The 19,686-nt window shown below is 34.7% G+C and overlaps 1 protein-coding gene and 1 long non-coding RNA gene across 2 annotated transcripts; both read left to right on the top strand.

Annotated features, from left to right (window-relative positions):
- The first annotated feature begins 2,193 nt into the window (after positions 1 to 2,193).
- Positions 2,194 to 4,691, top strand: LOC144425228 (uncharacterized). The gene is made up of 4 exons (XR_013477390.1): positions 2,194 to 2,717; positions 2,791 to 2,860; positions 2,955 to 3,492; positions 4,254 to 4,691. It is a non-coding gene; the product is annotated as an uncharacterized LOC144425228 (long non-coding RNA).
- A 5,199-nt stretch (positions 4,692 to 9,890) lies between these two features.
- Positions 9,891 to 12,543, top strand: LOC120328978 (large ribosomal subunit protein eL33-like). Its single transcript, XM_039395577.2, has 5 exons — positions 9,891 to 9,998; positions 10,333 to 10,378; positions 10,624 to 10,779; positions 11,929 to 12,073; positions 12,472 to 12,543. The coding sequence occupies exons 2-5, from the start codon at positions 10,365 to 10,367 to the stop codon at positions 12,493 to 12,495; spliced, it is 339 nt and encodes a 112-aa protein (XP_039251511.1). The 5' UTR covers positions 9,891 to 9,998; positions 10,333 to 10,364; the 3' UTR covers positions 12,496 to 12,543.
- Positions 12,544 to 19,686: the final 7,143 nt, after the last annotated feature.

Below are 19,686 nucleotides of genomic sequence, written 5' to 3'. Positions count from 1 at the left end.
AGGAACACCTTTTTTAGATTCTTTTATTTATATATGTACCTGACGTCACTATTACCATATCTGAATAAGATTTTGAACGTCTTCTCCGAATCAAGAGCACCATGGACCATAACACTTCCAAGGCTATATATTATATGTTGAGAGGGAAGATTTTCATATGGGCGCGACTGAGGGGTGGGTTATCAGTTGGATACCTAGAGGGGCGGGGGATATAAATGTAGTCCGAAATATTTTGATGAGTAATTTTTGGCGTTTTAGGGTCTTTTGGATAATAATTGCAAAGCTATGTTCTATATAGAATGAATGCTATAGGTCCTTATAGACAGCTCACTTATACCTCGTTTTTATGTTCTTTCGGTTAACACTTTTCCGCGAATGACGAATCTCAACATCAAAGTTTTCCAGAACACGTTCATTCAGGGTGGCGTAAAAATCATATTCTACCATTTTAAATTATTTACAACATCGAAAAATCGGCCAGTATTGATTAGAATAGAGTCTCTAGTTGGGTTTTCAGAGATTGAGTGAAAATGTGGTTTCAATTTCAGTTTATGGCGCTGATAAACGTACTGCTGAAAGAATGATACTATCTGCGCTGACACGATAGTGATATGGCTGCCATTTCTATAGCATATTGTTTCGTACAAAGAGAGGAGAGAGAGAGATTATTTTTCTGTCAATTGCTGCCGAATTTTTATATTGAAATATTTAATGTTACATGGTAATTATGAAGAAATTTATCAATCGAATATTAGTAGATTTTCCGATGTATAAAATACGATGTTATTGCGCACGTAACCCGATGTATCAGTTTCATAAGAAAGATAAACATTTATTTATTTTACCACCAACGGTAGCCAAATTCTATTAGTTTTCTAATTGAGCCAGTGCACAATGCATCTGAATCAATTAATGCTTTGGATCCCAAACATCAATTTTTTAATATATATAAATGTGATATTTCTTTTTTTTGATCAGGAATATTGTGTACTATTAAATAGTGTTCGAAAACTATTGTTTTAACCCTGCCCTGCACACTTAAAGTAATAATTACATAGTAGCGGAATATCGGTATAGGGATATCGGCCGTTTTTGAATACCGATGTATTGGTATCGATATCGGCGTTTTAGCTGGTATCGGATCGATATCGGTGACAAAAGTGGTATCGGTAGCCTACATCTCTTGTGACAATACGACCCTGAGTCTTCAGAATAAGTCACCACTCAATATGCATAGTACTTTTGAAAAGTTTCAGATACGCAGTCCATGATCTTGGATACATATTGCAGATGAAAGTAATTTAATACACCGTATGCAAACATTTGGGATGGTTTGAAATCATAATATTGAGAACAATTTTTCTCGTCGAAGTCTCACACTAACATAATTCATTACAATGCAGATTTAAATGTTTGGTGAATGAATATATACTTCCCTAATATAAACACTGGTATAATTTGAGGCAAAAATATATTTTCAGGGTAAGCATTTTTAAAGAACTATTGTTTTTAATAATGTTTGATTTGAACTTAATTTAACTTGAAATTTGTGTGACTTTTTACAAGCCTCGGTTAAAATGTATATCATCTTCATTTATGAGCATCTTCGATTACATCTATGGTTTTTTGGTGTCTGGCATGCTGGTTGTTTTTATCCTTACGAATGTGGAATAGATGAATGATAATCAATAAATGAATACATATTTGAAATTTCTAACGGACTTACTCAATTACAAACATGAAGCGAAGTTCTGTAGAGTGTAGACCATGTCAACAGACGTCGCATAACATCAATTCCGATGATAATTACCCAAAGGAATGGAGCCCCGTAAACGTCACCAATGCCCTATTATGACTCCCAGAACATGTTTAGTCGAGACTGGGCTTATAACGAAACACAAAAAGACTAACAACAAATAAATAGTTGTCTTGATAAAGTTTCCATGGAATGTGGTTTAATCAGACAATCTTCTCAGTCACATCCCAAATAAATCTACGTTTTTTATTTTCACTAATAAACAACAATCATTGGTCACTGATTAGAGTGAGATAAAGATTACAGTATCTTTGTTTGTTTATTAAAAATGACAACTCCCTCCCCTTATGTTTCTCTTTGATACTGCTCTTTTTTCTCTTTCAACCTTAAAAAAATATTTGGCGCGCGTACCACATTTTGGTTCAGGGCGTGGTAGTGTGAGGTCGTTTCTGCGCTGGTCTGAGCCAGATATATTCACAGTTTTAAGGCGGGGAAGGTCTAGCTATAATTAAGTTAACTGATTACTCCCATTCTTCATGCATATATAAGCTAGAACTTGAATTGTATAAATAATAATCTATTTCGATACAATTGGGTAGCGCATTTTTTCAGTCATATTCAGAATTTTGAGTGTTATATGATGAATATAAATTTCAGCATTGAGTTCTTGTTTCTTTTCTTTTCTTATACCTTTCGAGTGTATTTATTTACGTGCTTTGCAACGTTTTTCTTTATGGATCAAGTCTTGTTTTCTGATCATATTTTTTGTGGGTTGTAATCCGCGTCAACGTGCTGTTTATAATTTTTTTACTTTGCACAAGAACATTGTATCATCGCTAAAAAGTAAGCCATAACTATTATTTTCAAATTACAGGCTCAAAAATGAAGAAAAATCTATCGATATTAATATATGTTGGCATGATTGATGGTGGAGTGACGACTGATTGATGTAGGTATAAAGGTAACTGATCTAAAATAGTTTATCATAACTTGATTATAAAGTAAAAGCCTTATAATTTTTAATCTAATTACAGGGCTTTGCGAAGAAGGAAGATATTGTTACTGCTGGTGGTCGAGTGACGATTGGTCGATGTAAATGGAAAGGTAGCTAGTTGGTCTAAAAATGTTAGAAAATCTAAAGTTTTTATCACAACTTGATTATAGAGCCAAAGTTTTAAAAATTTTAACCTAATTACAGGGCTTTGCGAAGAAGGAAGATGTTGTTAAGGGGTGTCAAACATGCGGCCAGGATAGCGCGCAACTGATCACCCTAATCTGGTACACATACTATGTTCAGGCCGTGCGTCATCTTGGTGCACATACTTCGGGAGCACCTGCTAAACTGGCAATCAATACTAAAGCCGGGAATACCTGGTAACTTAATAATCGAATCTTGATTACTAAGAAGATAGTTAAATTTCATATTTAAACATGACTGTATGCAAGCTTTTATTTTAATGGGTCCTCAAGGCATATAAATTACTGAAAACATCCATCACTCAGTCAGTTCGCTAAGTCGTCACTCACAATAAGAATCATGTTTCATCAATAACTCACTGGGAAGAAAACAGCCGTGTGTCCGTCCCCCATAACAGCGTACTTCGTCAAATAGCCACAGATATGTAAATAGCTGTTATTCTTGTGAAAAAATCTGCGTCATTAAACTTTAACTTATCATTCAGATTCTACCGGGAACAGCGAATCAAGGCGGTCTCCATATTACAAATCTGAATAAAGTAAGTAAATATTCCATATATTTCTGCTAAAGGCGTGAAATATAGTAAAAAAATTGTTCAACCAATTACTTTATCAATATCTTTAATATCCAATTTTAGCTGCAGTTTAGAATTTTAGTATATTTGCCTAGCTATAATTTGTTTATTCCCAAATCCTTTTTCAAATTGGGTATAAGGGGCACCATTATCGGAAACTCGCCTAGGCAGCGGAAAAGTTTGGCACATCCCTGTCTATGGCTATCTTCATTACATCCCTTCAGGGCAGGGGTCGGCAACCTACGGCCCGCAGAATAACATAATCCGGCCCGCAAATGGGATTCAAATAGAATTTTTTTAGGTGCAATGCAATGAGGAAATAAATCTATATTCTATTCGACAGATGTATCACTGCTTGATTTTTATTATAAAAAGTATCATCCGTTCGGTTTTCAACTTTCTAAAAATATGTGCGGCTCGCCAACGACTTGCAACCCTTAATTTTGGCCCACGAGCGACAAAAGGTTGCCGAACAGTGCTTTAAGGTTATAGAATCAATTTGCACAGATATTTCGAATGCTGTGAATTTTCGCTTTCATCGAATCCCAAGTGATGCTTTTTAAATTCAATACCAAGCATATGGGTGTTTTACTCGTAATTTTAATTGCAGAATATGGAATTGGGGATAGCAATTTTAATCTAGAAGTTATTATTTTAATTAAAATCATGGCGGTTTGTGGAATATTTCTTCCAACACCGTGTTAGACTATTTGTATATATTTCAGGTGCGTACTAGACGTAAGTAAAAGATGAATAATCTCACGTGAAGCAGATGTAGAATGGCAGTTTTATCTTGATATAGAGTGTTTTAGAATTGTACCAATCGTATTTTCCATTTTATTTTAATCAGTTTTGTATCCGGGTTTTAGAAGGTCAGCGCTTTCTTAGCCACCCCAGATCGTGGGTCATGATAGGTATTGATTGGTTAGGGACAGACTTTCTTGGTGATGTGGACCTGTGAGGGCTGCCATCAAATAACTATCAGCTCGTGGGCTGCTATCATAGATATGAACGCAAGATTTATTCGAATACGGTATCTTGAAAGTTGGTAAAGTTCCTGTACTTTGTCACAAATTTCGTCGTCCTGTGCCTAGAATCTTTACAGTTTTTGTTATTTTGACATTTTGTTAACTAATGGATATTAGATATAACCGATGAGAAAATATTTCCATGCTTGCTCCGAGTCTGGGATTGGTTTGTTAGGTTTCCAGTAGTTGTTCGGGATAAACTAGCAGTCATCGGAATGTAGAAAAGGGCGTGTGCAACATTCGTATGACGTCACTAGGTTATGGCGTCACCCTAGCGAGCAACCATATTTTGGGGCAGGCCGGCGCTAGATCCGGGCAGAAACGGCGCGATTTATTTTTATGTGTGGCCGACCATCGGCCGTAGATAAACCGAGTATAATTTACGAAATTTATCCACAATCAAGCCTGATCATGCATGAGCCGAATATAAATTTCAAAAATCTCCATTTCCAAGGTGACTCTTCGATTTTCTTCATTTTCGTTGATTTTGGGATTTCTATCTTCTTATAAGTTGGAGCTTCCTTCATACTTTATATATCTGCGTAATCCAATTAATGAAGACACGAAATTGAATCGGGACAGTAAGTTCGCGGAATTCAAACTTTGGTCACCATGAACAAACTAAAGGTATAGCAACCGCCTTTACCAACCAGGCCAAGGAGGAACGTGAGAGTAAGATCTAAGTTCTAATATTTATCTTTCATCATGAATGACTTTTATATATTTTTTTTACAAATCCTTTGAGATGATACATAAATATTAGACCATAGACCCTTGTTTCTAAGTTCTTAATTGGCCTAGTTGGTAAAGGCGCTGGGTAGACCATATATTTGTTCACGGGGACTAAAGTTTGACTCCCGCGAATGTGTAATATCCGCTTGTCAAATCTGTGTCGTCACTGAAAGGGCGGCGCAAAGAACTATATAACGAAGGAGAAGCTCGAGCTGTGGACTACAGAAACCCCAAAATAAGAGAATATGAAGGAAATCGAAGAGTCAGATGAAGGAAATCGAAGGGTCAGGACCTCAAAAATATAAAATTTTCATTCGTATCATGTATGATCAAGCATCGTTATAAATTTCGTGTATAAATTTCAGCAATTATACTCGATTTATCTATGGCCTACGATCGGCCAGAGATATATATATAAAATAAAAAAACGAGGCCCGGACCCGGCGTTAGGGCGCCCCATAAAATCGCGGCTAGCCAGTGTGACGTCGTAACCTTGTTACGTCCTAATGTGAAATCCGCAGAAACTAGACAAAATGACGTTTTGAGACACTTCTTACACCTATGCTCCAACTCCCATTTCTTATTAGCCTTTAACAAAACCCAGTCCCCGACAACCAATAAGCAGGGAGAACGGATATTGCTTCAATAATTTTATTATTATTCAAGCAAGAGAATAAACAAAAATATACATCTAGTCTTCGGAAAAAAACTATGAGAAAAGGTGGATAAAGTTGAGATATTAATGGGAATGCAGGGACGGATTGTTTAAAAGCGAGCAACATAGAGATATCAAGCTTTTGTCATGATCAGACACGTAATGAAGAATTGTGAATTTCTGGGCGATACCTGGGCTCAGTGGCATACATATATAGCAAGAAGACCCCTGCCCCTGCCACGGGCGCCATTTGGATGAGGGCGCACAATGGGCGAAACCACATTTTGATAAAAATTACTTAAATAACGTAAATGTATCCCAAAGCAACAAACCGTAGTTAAAAATTTCAGTAAACGATCGATCAAGAGGGCGCATTTCCATAGGCGCCATTTCACGCAGATTTGCCACTACTGCCACTACACATCATATACAAATATTTATAACGTGAAAGACAAGAGCTTTAGATGTGATAAGACATCTAGGATGTGATATTGTAGGTTTGTCCGAAACAATCAAAAACTTTCAATGGAAGAATAATTTAGTTAGCAAGAGGTTGGGATGATATAAGCATTAATTGAATATACCTAGATATAAATTCAGACAAATTACTTGCTATATCAATTATGATATTAACGAATTTGACATTTTTGATTGATGATTAAATTAATGAGAGAAAGTTTTCATGTGAGTGTATGGCATTGGTTACTTACTTAAAACATGTAAATGGTGAATGACTCAAAGTAACGTCTATATAGGTATAAAAAGCAATCATATCAAAATTGAGCTTAAATGTTTTTGTATGAATAAGGTCTACAAGCATCATGTAAAATATCAGGAAGATATCCCATGTTAGAATGTAATTTACACTGGTTTTTAATTTTTTTAGTTAGGAACCGAATTCTATGAGAATGTTTTTAAGAGATGAAACGCTATTCAGAAGATGTTAAGTAAGTGAAACGCATTCTTTAGTGCAGGGTGGTCCACGTTTTTGGCCGAAGGGCCACATTTAGTTCACGAATGATCGCGCGGGCCACTTGACATGGTGGTTATGTTCTAGTTTTTACTACGCCGACTGCAGATTAATAAAAAACAAAAACAAAAAAAACGCAAACCAAAATTATAAGCACAATGAAAATACGAAGATACAGTAAAGTCAAAAGTTTTTACTACGCATATATATTTCAATGTCAAGTATGACACCGCTTTCATTCAATAAGTTTGTGAATGCAGAGCGAATTTTTCATCAGCGAAATTAGTGATCTCATGGGGATTTGACATGGTTCATCTGTGAAAAAACTTGCTCGCACAAGTAAGTGCTGTCAAATATTGAGGTCATGAAAACTGCCTCTTGTAGCTTCGCAGAAAAAATACAGGAAATCAGATTGAAATACATGGCAGACGATAAAAATAAATCCAAACATCTCTCTCCAGCAATTACGCCCACAAAGGGACATAAAAAAGCTTTCGATAGCTGGGTGGTGCTTCTCGCGCGTTTAAACGACGAGGAAAAACTTTTTATTAGAAGTTTCAATAATGGTTCAAATTTATGAAAAACATTGGGATTCGAATAATATCACGCGGGTCACTTGGAAACCTTCGGCGGGCTACATGTGACCCGCGGCCATGGGTTGGACGACCCTGCCTTAGTGCCACCCATATATATTCCATCTGATGCATCTAAGAAGGTCGAAACGAGAAAAAGTTTTTGAAAGAGATGGGTCCAATCAGAAGATTGCACTCGAAATGTTACCTAGAACCTTTAAAATGTTTATGTAAATATGAAATGATAATTATACGGCTATGTGGTATTCGGTGGAACCTTTTAAATTAGTCTGTTTAAGTCTAGATTCGCATGATAACATTGGATGCCACATTTAAAATATACAGGGTGGTCACTAGAAAAGCAGAAATTTGAAAGCTCGAATGAGATCAGGAATAAAATGCATTCTTAATCATTTCTTGGACTAAGATACTGCTCTGCACAGATGACATTTTTATCATCTATGAATGTAATATAGCATGTCTTTAATAATCTCATTAAAGTCATTCTTTGTAAAAATTGAATGTTTGATAAATTTTCTGCTTTTATAGCGACAACCCTGTAGTTCGCATAGACAAGCAACAGTAGCAATAAACAAGAGAGCTACGCACAAATATATGGACACGTTAGACCAGAGCGAATCAGTCTTTACCGGTACCTTTGACGCTACCGGTACCCTCAAAAGAGTTCTGAATTTCCAGTAGCAAGAATTTTGCAGAATCAAAACGTACAGCCAGTCATGACACTGACTAAAATCCGTGTTCTCATGGATAAAAAATAATACAGCAAAATTTTAGACGAAATATCAAATTTCATAGAATTCACGCAAAATTTTGAAATAAATAATAGCTATATATATATATAAATATAAATAATAAGTAATAGCCTTCTAGCGAAGAAATTAATCTTTAACCACTGAAAATTTCAAAGCAATTGGTCCAGTATTCGAAGAGAAAAGCGATTTTTTAAAAACGTGTCAAAGAACAAGAACAACAACAACAACAACAACATAATATTGAAACGATCGTTATGGCCACTAAACGTGTCCAAAAAACTGTAAAACAAGTATTATGAGAATGATTGATTACAGTTGATCTAATGACCAGTTTTTGGGCAGGTATTTCTCGATGACCTCTAAAAAAGCCAACATTACGACATATTTAAAGAAAAAGGGAAACTATAGATTCGATTTCATTATGATGACAGAAAAGCAGCATGGTTCAACATGGTCATATATATTGCCAAACATAGCGCATATTCAAATAATTTAATGAAAAATATACATGTATCATAGTTTAAATAAACTATGTAACTAAATTTACTGAAAAATTGAACAAGTATTTTTTAACTTTGTTACTGAACGTCTAATACATTCAAAACAAGTATCGGAGGTATAAAATAAAAAAATAAAAAACATTTTACGCCACCTCGTGAATTCTTTAGAAATGTAGAAAAATTACAGTTTTGAATAAGCGATTTTTTGAAAACCTACTATAAAGCCAGCATTACAACATATTAGAAGAAAAAAAAATTTGTAGATTCGAATTCATCATGACAGAATAGTAGTTAAACGTTTTATCTGGCCATATATAATACTAAAAACATAGTGTATATTTCGATAATTTTATGAAAAATATATATTTATCATAGGTAAAAGTGGTTTTGTATTTCGAATAAATTTAATAAATAATTGAACAATTACCTTTTTTACCGTTTCATATACCGATACGGAACGTCTAATACACTTGGAATAAGTTGGGAATGGTATAAAATAACTATAAACATTATACGGCCTCTCGTGGATTTTATTTTTTATTTTGAATAATTACAGTTTTGGTTGGTCGATTTCTTGAAAACCTACAATGAAGCCAACATTACGAAATATTAGAAAAAGGGAGAACCGTTCAGATTCCATTTAATCATAGCAGAGCAGTAGCAGCACGGTTTGATATGGCTGTATATAATCCCAAACACAGCGTATTATCTTCGAATTTTTAACAATTCGAAAAAAATTCCAATGGGGTTTTGTGGTTCAACTCAAATTTAATAAACACTCGAGTAAATATTTTCTAAAACTATTGTCTAAATTCCGTGTTCTACATCTAACAAGTTGTTGTTGTAATTTGCGGAAAAAACAAAAGAAGCAAAAGGAGCAACGAAAGAAGAACGAAAGAAGCAAAAGGAAACTAACTTAAATTGCGTTACAGAAGTCGCAAGGGACATCAAATGGTCTTAAGGCAGCGACACCTACAAGTGACAGCGACAAAGTTTATAGTAAGGATACTATATGAATGATTTTAATTTTGTTATCATAATGTTATATAACAATAAACAAGTAATAATTTACAATTCATAATTGTTTTATACAGATTCTCCAAAACGAATCAAATGTTTTATCTCTCGCTTTCTCATTTGTCGTTGATGAATCGAATTTAAAAAATCTGGCAACGATATATATGTTGCGACTCACTTCGTTCTTTTCAACCAATTTCGCTGCTCATTGTGGCCGTTTTAGGTAGGTTTATCATAAATTGTTTTTGCTTCGTAAATAGTTATTATTTAAGCTGTATATTGATATTTTTTTGCACAATGCTAGTTCGTATACCGCGTCATATTTCATATGGTTGGTAATGTGGTGATTTACCTTCGATTAATGTCGATAAAACTTTACAATTACCTGTACCGTTCTTCTTTTTAGTTGATTGGATATTTGAATAGATTTTCCAAGTTCTGAATACAATAGTATTTTCGGTAAACCCTGGTATTTCGTTAATATTACCGTACAGTATTAAGCTATAGACTATATTGATTAATTGTATATAAAATTAATTTTTAATATATGGTTTCAGATCCTTCATGGTCTTGAAGGGGAAATTGGAAAATGGCTTCGAATAAGTGAGTGGAACTTGTATAATAATTATGGATTATTTCAGTTGTTTTTTAATTGGCATTGTTTTATGTATTGTGCCTCAAATATATGTCCTGATTGTAAACAATGCTTTTATAGTCGTTTGTGACTGGACATTCTGCTTTGTTCTGGGGAAAATTAGATAACAGTAGTTTCTGTGTTCATAGTTATTTTTAGATATTTCAGGATTTTGGTGTAGTATTCATTACTATTGATTGTCTTTCTGTTTCAGTCGATTATGGTGCAAGGCTGTATTCACTGGATATAAGAGAGGTCTGAGAAATCAACACGAAAACACTGCCCTGTTACGAATTGAGGGAGTTTTTGATAATAAGAGCACAGAATTCTATATGGGAAAGAGATGTGCTTATGTATACAAAGCTAAAAGGTATGTTACAAAATTTTGTACAGAAATTTATGTTGTTTCAATTTATTTATTGATTAAGATTTTCTGATTCAAACAATGTGTATCAGTTTTGAATAGTATTTAAAAGGCTTCAAATAATGTAATATAATTCTTTAGTATGATTTTCTTTTAGTATCTCTTTAATACTGAATTACTTTTGTTTAAATAATGAGAGCAACTGTTGCATCTACTCATTTGGTGTCTTGTGCTGGTAGTGGGATTATCGTCATAAATTTTATTCCTAGACAAGGTAGACAATTCACAAATTGCGTTTGTTTCACATCATGTAGCATCTGTGGAAAATCAAATCAGTTTATTTTTAGTTGAGATTTTTTTGCATTACCAAACTATACACACATGGCTGATTTCTTAGACCTATTAAGCTTTCTGCTGGCTCGAACTGGTTTCATCTGTCAGCCTCGTTAAAAACTGACATAATTATTAAACTTATTTTATTAATATTTTTGTAACAAGTATGTTCAGCGGTTGGCAAGTTGTTGTTTAATTAAAGGATATGAAAGGAAAATGTTTGTTAATAAATTCTGGGATAGCGACTTTGATGCGGTTTAACATTAGTCATTCGCTATTTTGAACATCTTGTTTTAATTGTTGTTCAGCCGAGAAGTTTGTGTAGTAGTTTTTTGTGCAGCTCCCTGAAGATCTCTTAGTCAGACTATCGTATGTTCATTGCTAAATCTTGATATTTTTTTTATTGTACTAAATCAGTTCTAAAGTCACAATCGAATATTTTGTGTGGCCTACATTTAAACTAATTTATGACTGTTCATTGCCAAATCTTGATATATTTTTATTGCCCTAAATTAGTTCTTAAGTAACAATCAAATATTCTGTGTGACCTACATTCGAACCTAATTATGGATGTTCATTGCAAAATCTTGATATAATTTTATTGCCCTAAATTAGTTCTAAAGTCACAATCAAATATTTAGTGTGACCTACATTTGAACCTAATCCTTTTGTTTAATGCTTGGTACAGGCAGGTGCTGCTACCAATATACTCTTTCAGTTTATTCTGCTAACCAATGATTGGACAGAATGCTTATGCTTTGTTCATTACCGGTATATTCTCTGTATTATTTTTCTGTCATATTGTATATTCATATTACACAGGAAAACCAGAACTCCTGGTGGCGATCCCAATAAAACAAGAGTAATATGGGGAAAAATAACACGATCACATGGTAACAGTGGAGTCGTCCGAGCAAAATTCAAGAGTAACCTCCCAGCCAAAGCAATTGGACATCGTATAAGAGTGGTGAGTTCTACTAGGTACTTTACATAGATTGCAAGTTACAACTAAGAAATTTCTATATGGTGACTGATGAATTCAAAGTCTCATTCCATTTGCTTTAGTTGATTTTATGGATTGCAAATGTCGAAAATTTATAAATCTACTGATTTGAGATTTTGGCAAAACCTAGTTTCAAGACCTTTAATTTCAACAGGTATGGTTACAGTAAGAAAGTAACACAAGCTTTCAAAAGTCTGGCGATGACCAGTTGTATTTTGCATCAGTCCAGGTTTACTGGGTTTAGTTTTCTGTATGGTTATTTATAATAATAAATTAAGAATATGATTGAAACTAACACATCTTTTGACTTTATAAACTCATTTATTTTATTCGATTATAATATATGAAAATTTATTTTTCAGATGTTGTACCCATCGAGAGTGTGAAAGTCTAATATCCCTCTTGGGAATAAAATACATCAAGTATAAAAAAAATTGAATTGTTCTGATTAATTAGTGAAAAGGCATCTTAGGTCAGAATTGAAGTCGTAGTACTTGGTGGCAAGGTAATATTAGATTTATATGGTACTGCTAGTTTTATCCCTATGTGAGTGCGCTTACATACTGTGAGAGTAGTTAAATGCATATATGAGTAAGCAAGTTGGCCTATAATCTGAAAAATCCAGCTCGATGGTGACCGAAACAAATTGACGTCCTGAATACTGTACATCTTGGAACCCTCAATGCTATATCTTGTCTGTTTATCACATCGTTTTCCATTTAGTTTTCGTCATCCCCAATTTAGAATGTTGTTGACATGCTTCTAGTGCAAAGGGTGGTTCTTGAGGATCATCCTGACAAGCATCGCAATCAAACTATGTGCTTCCAGAGTCTCAATTCATTGAAAGTGTCTGTCACCCCAATCTGTCTCAGTTTTAAAAATACAGGCGCTACCAATTGGTGCCGGTTTATGGTACATTCTAGACTTTATTTTACAACCCGATTTGGTGACAAGATAGGAAAGGAATGTTGACTATTCAACCAAGTAGATTAGATAGTAAGTTGAATTCGAAAACCCTTCAGAAAACTAAAACGTCGTGGCACCAGAAAATCCGACGCCTTGATGCCGTTTCCAGTGGTGGGAAATTTCACCCATTTGTTCTGGGACAAGCCCTTTAAAAAAATGTGAAGGACTCCAATTTACATTGTCCAGTGTTAAATGCGGTCCTTATTGGAGTGTTTAGACTTCGACAAATATGAGCACTAGTGTTTTAAAATAGAATAAACGGCCTGAGAATTATAAACATTGGCGTGTTCATCACGGCTCGGCGGTGTGGCGTATCGTGCTAAGCGTTATAAAGACGATCGCTAACTCGCCACTGATTACCCTGCGGGAGTTCGAATCCAGGAAATGGAGGATAATTATGTGCGAGAGGATTGCTTGACTCCTCGCCGCCGTTGGGCGGTTTATGTAACCGCTGGTCGTTTACGGCTTCCTACACCATCAAGTCCATGCATCATCCGGTAACCAGACGAGAAACCGTGGTTCGCCATATGATTTAGCCGTCTTATCGGCTCTTTTCCCCCATGTGATAAATCCCATCCATAGTTTGTTCGTCGTCTGGCGTGTGCTTATTTTCGATTGTTTATATACAGGTAAGGACTTGGGTGGGCACTACTCTGACAAAAATAGTGATATGTGGAATTTAATAGGGTCCATGGATTGGCTTCCAGCGATACATATTTCCATGTATCACGAATTTAAAAAGGATTAGTTCTTCCGCTTCAAACAACGATTTTTTTCATACAATAACAATTTTGTTACACGCAGTATAACAAAAGTAGTATACTTCGCATCGATAGGCTAATATTCGTCACGCTAATAACCAAATTGCATAAGTCATTTTGAGCAGTTTTGAGAAAAACTGGATCTGAATCTGAAACACTTTGGGTTTCAATCATGTCTTCTATAAGAATATAATAAAACGAAGTTTGTGGTAATATTTGTAATGTAATAGTCGTAGTGTTAGTGTAATTTCGAAGTGTTAGTGTGCCCTGAATTACATAGATGCCCGTTTACAATTTTCCTTTCATTTGTGGAGAAAGAATAAGGTCTTTCCTAATATCGAATGTAGATAAATAGAGGTACTTGTACGTCACGTCTTTGGCTAAACTCACTTTTACGTTGTACCGTAGCGTAGATCAGTGCTCTTCAACCGGGTATACGGTATACCCAAGTGTATACCGAACCATAAGTTGGGTATACGACTGATGAAGGGTATACAGCCTAAGTCAGGGATTCTAAACTCTAATATAATAAATTATAAAATATTCAAGCGGAGACAACAATGCAAACGCGGCACACATGAAATATAAAATGTCATTTACGCAAAGAACCGACGTGAGCACATTGTTACGTCACAAATTATATAGATAATGCGACCAAGTGACTGGGTTGGTGATTTCGGCTGCCATGCACTCCTTTTGATTTACGTTGAACATTATTCCCGTTGACCCTAAAGCCGTCAGTCAAATTTATAACTTGCGGACACTAGTCTATTAGATTGCATGATGATATTGCAGCACAATATGTATGTGCTTAAAATTCAATAATTATTTAAGCCTTAAATAATTATTGGTATTTGTCAGGTATACAAAGTTCTTGAAAAATTGTAAAAGGTATACCACGATAAAAAAAAGGTTGAAGAACACTGGCGTAGACTAACGAAATTTAGCAAATATTAAATAGACATACAGACCCAGCTGAATCTTTATTTTTTATCCTCGTAATAACTTCATTCACAATAAGGTTTCTCAGAAATAAAGCAGTCATTTCAATGGACCTTTCCCCGACCTTTGACCCCCGGAAAATTCTTTCTATACTTTACCATTGGAAAATTTTCGGGGTTATTTTAAAAGTGCTTTTGCGAGTTGACGCTTTTAAAATGTAGTATGTGTTTTAAACCATCATTACGATTCATCGCATACAACAATCTGTTTTATAAAAGTACCGGTAAAGAATTTTAGCCTAGTCCATCACAGCTATTTCTACACTAATTTTTATTACTGCAATTTAATTAAAACTCCTAGGAAGACAGAGTGATCATTGAATTATCTGATTTATATTTAAGTTTCCGAAACACAACTGAAAACTAACGAATCGAGCATCAACTTTCTTGTTTACTTCGTGACATTGGCCAATCAGCAAGATGCAAAAGTGACGTAACAATGCTGCCTTTTCGCATTCTCTGAGACACTTTTCTCACTCAGACAGATTTTCAGGCGTGGTTGTAAACATTACCTCGTTTACGCGTTTCTGTACTCTATCGTTAGTTTTCAGTTGTGTTTCGGAAATTTAAATATAAATCAGATAATTCAATGATCACTCTGTCTTCCTAGGAGTTTTAATTTAATTGCAGTAACAAAAATTTAGTGCAGAAATAGCTGTGGAAGACTGGGCTAAAAAAATTTACCGGTACTTTTAAAAAACAGATTGTTGTATACGATGAATCATAATGATGCTTTGAAACACGTACCCCATTTTACAGGCGCCAACTCGCGGAACCACTCTGAAAATAAGCCCTGAAAATTTTGCAATGGACCTTTCCCCGACCTTTAACCGTCGAAAAATTCTTCCCATACTTTACCATTACAAAATTTTAAGAGTGCTCTTTCGAGTTGACGCCTGTAAAATGGGGTATGCGTTTCAAACCATCATTATGATTCATCGCATACAACAATTTGTTTTCTAAAAGTAGCGGTAAAGAATTTTAGCCTAGTCTATCAGATTTAGAAACCCGGTATTTTATTTATCACAGCTATTTCTACACTAATTTTTTATTACTGCAATTAAATTAAAACTCCTAAGAAGACAGAGTGATCATTGAATTATCTGATTTATATTTAAGTTTCCGAAACACGATTGAAAACTAACGACTAGAGTTCATAAATGCGAAAACGAGGTAATGTTTACGACCACGCTTGGAAATCTGTCTGAGTGAAAAAAGTGACTGAACGGATGCGAAAAGGGAGCATTGTTACGTCACTTTTTGCATCTTGCTGATTGGCCAACGTCACGAAGTAAACAAGGAAGTCGATGCTCGGGGAAAGGTCCATGCCCATGGTAAAGTATAGAAAGAATTTTTCAGAGGTAAAAGGTCCATACGCATTGGTTAACATTGAGAAAGTTACAAAATTGCGTATGTCACATCAATGACTTTAGGCAAAATGGTTTCTTCCCTCAGAAAAACGTTTTATTATTCGTTTAATAATAACAGGCTGGTGCGCAACATCACACAGGTAGGTTTTAACGAGAAAACATAAATTCGTCAAAAATTACTGACGCAAATCGGTTATTAGCGGGACGATATATATATATATATATCCAATTCAATATATTAAACCAATGTACAATTATTAACGTCTGTGTTACTTTTTTGCCAACAATGGTCGCAGTAGCACACAGAAGCTTTTCAGCGATAAGTCACCAATAGCAGATTTTGTCGGCAAAGGGTGGAACTACTCTCAATGCAATAATCTGATAGAAGTTTCGACATATTGGCGAAAAGCATTACTTTTATACTATTATAGTTTCAGAAATGTTCCTAGATATTGGCTGTAGCCATTCTAAGAAGTAAAAAAAGTCGAATGGAAATGGGAGAAAATAAAGCCAGAAATACCAATAAATAGTTTTCAACTGATGTTGTTCACCACACATGCTTCAGAATTGAAAGATTCACCTATTATTCAAGTGGATGGAGAAGTAACTTGGTCACTGGATGCGCTAATGGAAAACGTAAATCTTTCGCCGTAGCGAACTGAATCGCGATAAAATATCTTTTTAGCCATATCATGCCTGTCGCCAGCAAACATAAGGAAATACGAATTTTTACCCAGTGGCCGACTATAAAAAGCATATATGCCGCAAAATCACAGTGATGGGGTTTCAGAGTTTGTTTACAAGTTATTGATTTATTACTGGTGACACGTTACATAGGCCTACGCGAAATGCCTATGCGTTGTTTTTCAAATGTCAACAATTTGTATTCATTACAGAACCCTTGCTTTCTTTGCCAAATTAATATTTTCCGTGTATATATATACCAAATTTAAACGCCCAAATGAATTTGAGATTTTCATTAAAATTTGCTATGTGTAATCTCCATCTTAATTTATCAAGTGGTAAGCGACGAATATATATTTCAAGAAAATGAAACCAGCAGAAACGGTCTCAGAGCCAGGTTTAGGTTCTTTGGAAAATGTTCAATGTGGACGCTTGGTGTCACACTTGAGTACAAAATCTCACAATTCGAAAGTGTATAAACCTCGGTGATCTTATAGACAGTGATATCGTTTCTACACATATATACGGGGCATGTACTGTTTCTTTTTACCTGAGATCATGCATCAGCTGGTCTTCAATGGTATTTCATTCGTAAAGAATTTTTTTATTATTTAAATGGAATCTTGTGGACCTGCTGCGGAATAATAACAAAAACGTATTTGCAGCTATCAATAACCGACGATACCCAGAAAACGCTATAATGGGCGTGTAAGAACAAAGCTAGTATAAAATGAGGAGAATAGCACAAACTTGCGCCCATATTTGAGCGGTTTTCGGTATTTCTTTAATTTTGCACACCAAAATGTAATCGATGATGTTCAAATTTTATTAGCGTCTTGTTGGTGTTTGTTTAATCTCTTAGATATTTGAAAAGATGTCACAGAACACTTGAGCATATTCTAATTAAAACTATATAATAACAAAATGAATTTTTCACGGTAGGATACTAAAATCTGCTTTTACGGAAAAAGCTATTTTTCTTTTCGCATAAGCCTTTTTAAACTATTATTTATTAATGCACGTTAATAAGTAATTAAAACTACAAGATCATATTTGTAATTTTTGGAAATGGTGAGTTTTAATAATCAATTTATATCGTTGAGGTTGATTTTGGTTAAGAAATTTTGGACTGGTCGTAATGGCATCTGGCGATGTTGTGATTATGGGGAGCGGTAAATGACAAATTTTATACAACAGAGTCATCGTCGCCAAGGTAATGCGGAGTTAATCATTTAAAGCGCCCTGTGGTGTTGATGCAAATACTATATAATGCGTTAAAAAGAAACAAAAAAAAAAAAAATAATTTAATATTTTTGGTATAATTTATGGAATACTTTGACACTGGAAAATGGTTACAAATGCCAGTTCTACTAATAAACTACTAATAAACAGTATTTGAAAGTCTCCACCAAATCGATATTTTCAGACTTCTTTGTTATTTACAACGACTTAGGGGCACTCTCGTGGTGTCTGTACCAGGTTATGGTTAGGCCATACTTTTATTCCGATTTTCCTTATTTTATTTCTAATACGAGTTCGGGGTCTGTCTGTGTTAGCTAAGTGAATATCAGTCCGTCCCTTTACCTAACCTGATTTAGAATAGGCGAACAAAATTAGTTACCTCCATATTGGTACACATACTTCTGGAGCGCCGACTTATGAAGTTAATTATTCTTCAGTATAACATTTAAATTTTTCGCTAATATTATTGCTGCTGCAATCTGTTTGGAGTTGGATAGCTTCATTTGGATATAGAACTTTCGAACAACAATTTCACTAATGAGCAACATTCTACTATTATTCAGGCCGCGCATAAATTCTAAGTTCGAAGTATTCGTAATTAAGCTTCATTAAATAATACCGAGGTTGATGAACAACATCGGGATTTTCGACCAGGGAACGTAAACAAAGTCAATATTTCATTCCGTTCATATTTTGCCAACATGAAGTCTTATTAACTTTAATTCTTTAATGACTGATGAATTATTATTAGAGAGTGTTTTGCAAATTTTACTTGGTGTTTTTTACTTACTTATCGAGCAACGAATAACCTCTATTTATGTGACACTTCCAATTTCAAAATACAGATATTTAATTTCAGTTTAGTCTATTTCACTCAGTTAAAGTAAAACTGTATGTAAGAATAAATCTGAACCCAAACCCATTAATTAATTATTCAAATTGTCAAAGGTTTACATGAAATGCTAATATATTGATGTTTTCATTAACAGTCGACATTTAATAATAAGGCATGAAATCGAAAATGGAGTACAAACTCGTATGACTGTTTTATATACTTTCGTTTTATCTGCTCTCCGTGTAGTCGTATAAATGTGGTATAAATAAAAATAATAATTGACACTATTATTGAAACCACACATTGGAATTTCGTCCGTGAATAATGCTATAAAGGGTACAGATTGCTGCTATTCTCAAAGAACAAATTGCGTACAAGACGGTTTCCGTGGGTATAGATGAATCATCACAATTGTTGAAAGTTGTTTTCGTATTCGCGAAAGATTTGGTTGGTTGTTGATTTAATGACGTCAGCAGGCGGGGCATTTTTCCTCACACTGTCCCAAAGCCACAGTTCACAAATTTCCTGTATTTTAGCTCCGGCGGAAGTTTTTAATATCCGTATAACTTGAAGATGAACCATTGTATCTTCTACTCTTATGAAGTAATATCCAATTAACCAAGCAAGTGTACAACGTGTTAAGAACGAGTCGCGGTATCCTTGATCACTATTCCTGTTTGATGATTCATAATTATGATATCACATAGTCGTCTTCGCT

The sequence above is a fragment of the Styela clava genome, chromosome 7 (assembly GCF_964204865.1).
Source record: "Styela clava chromosome 7, kaStyClav1.hap1.2, whole genome shotgun sequence".
NCBI classification, from domain to species: domain Eukaryota; kingdom Metazoa; phylum Chordata; class Ascidiacea; order Stolidobranchia; family Styelidae; genus Styela; species Styela clava.
Note: the sequence above shows the minus strand (reverse complement) of the source record. Positions and strands in the feature narration are given on the sequence as shown.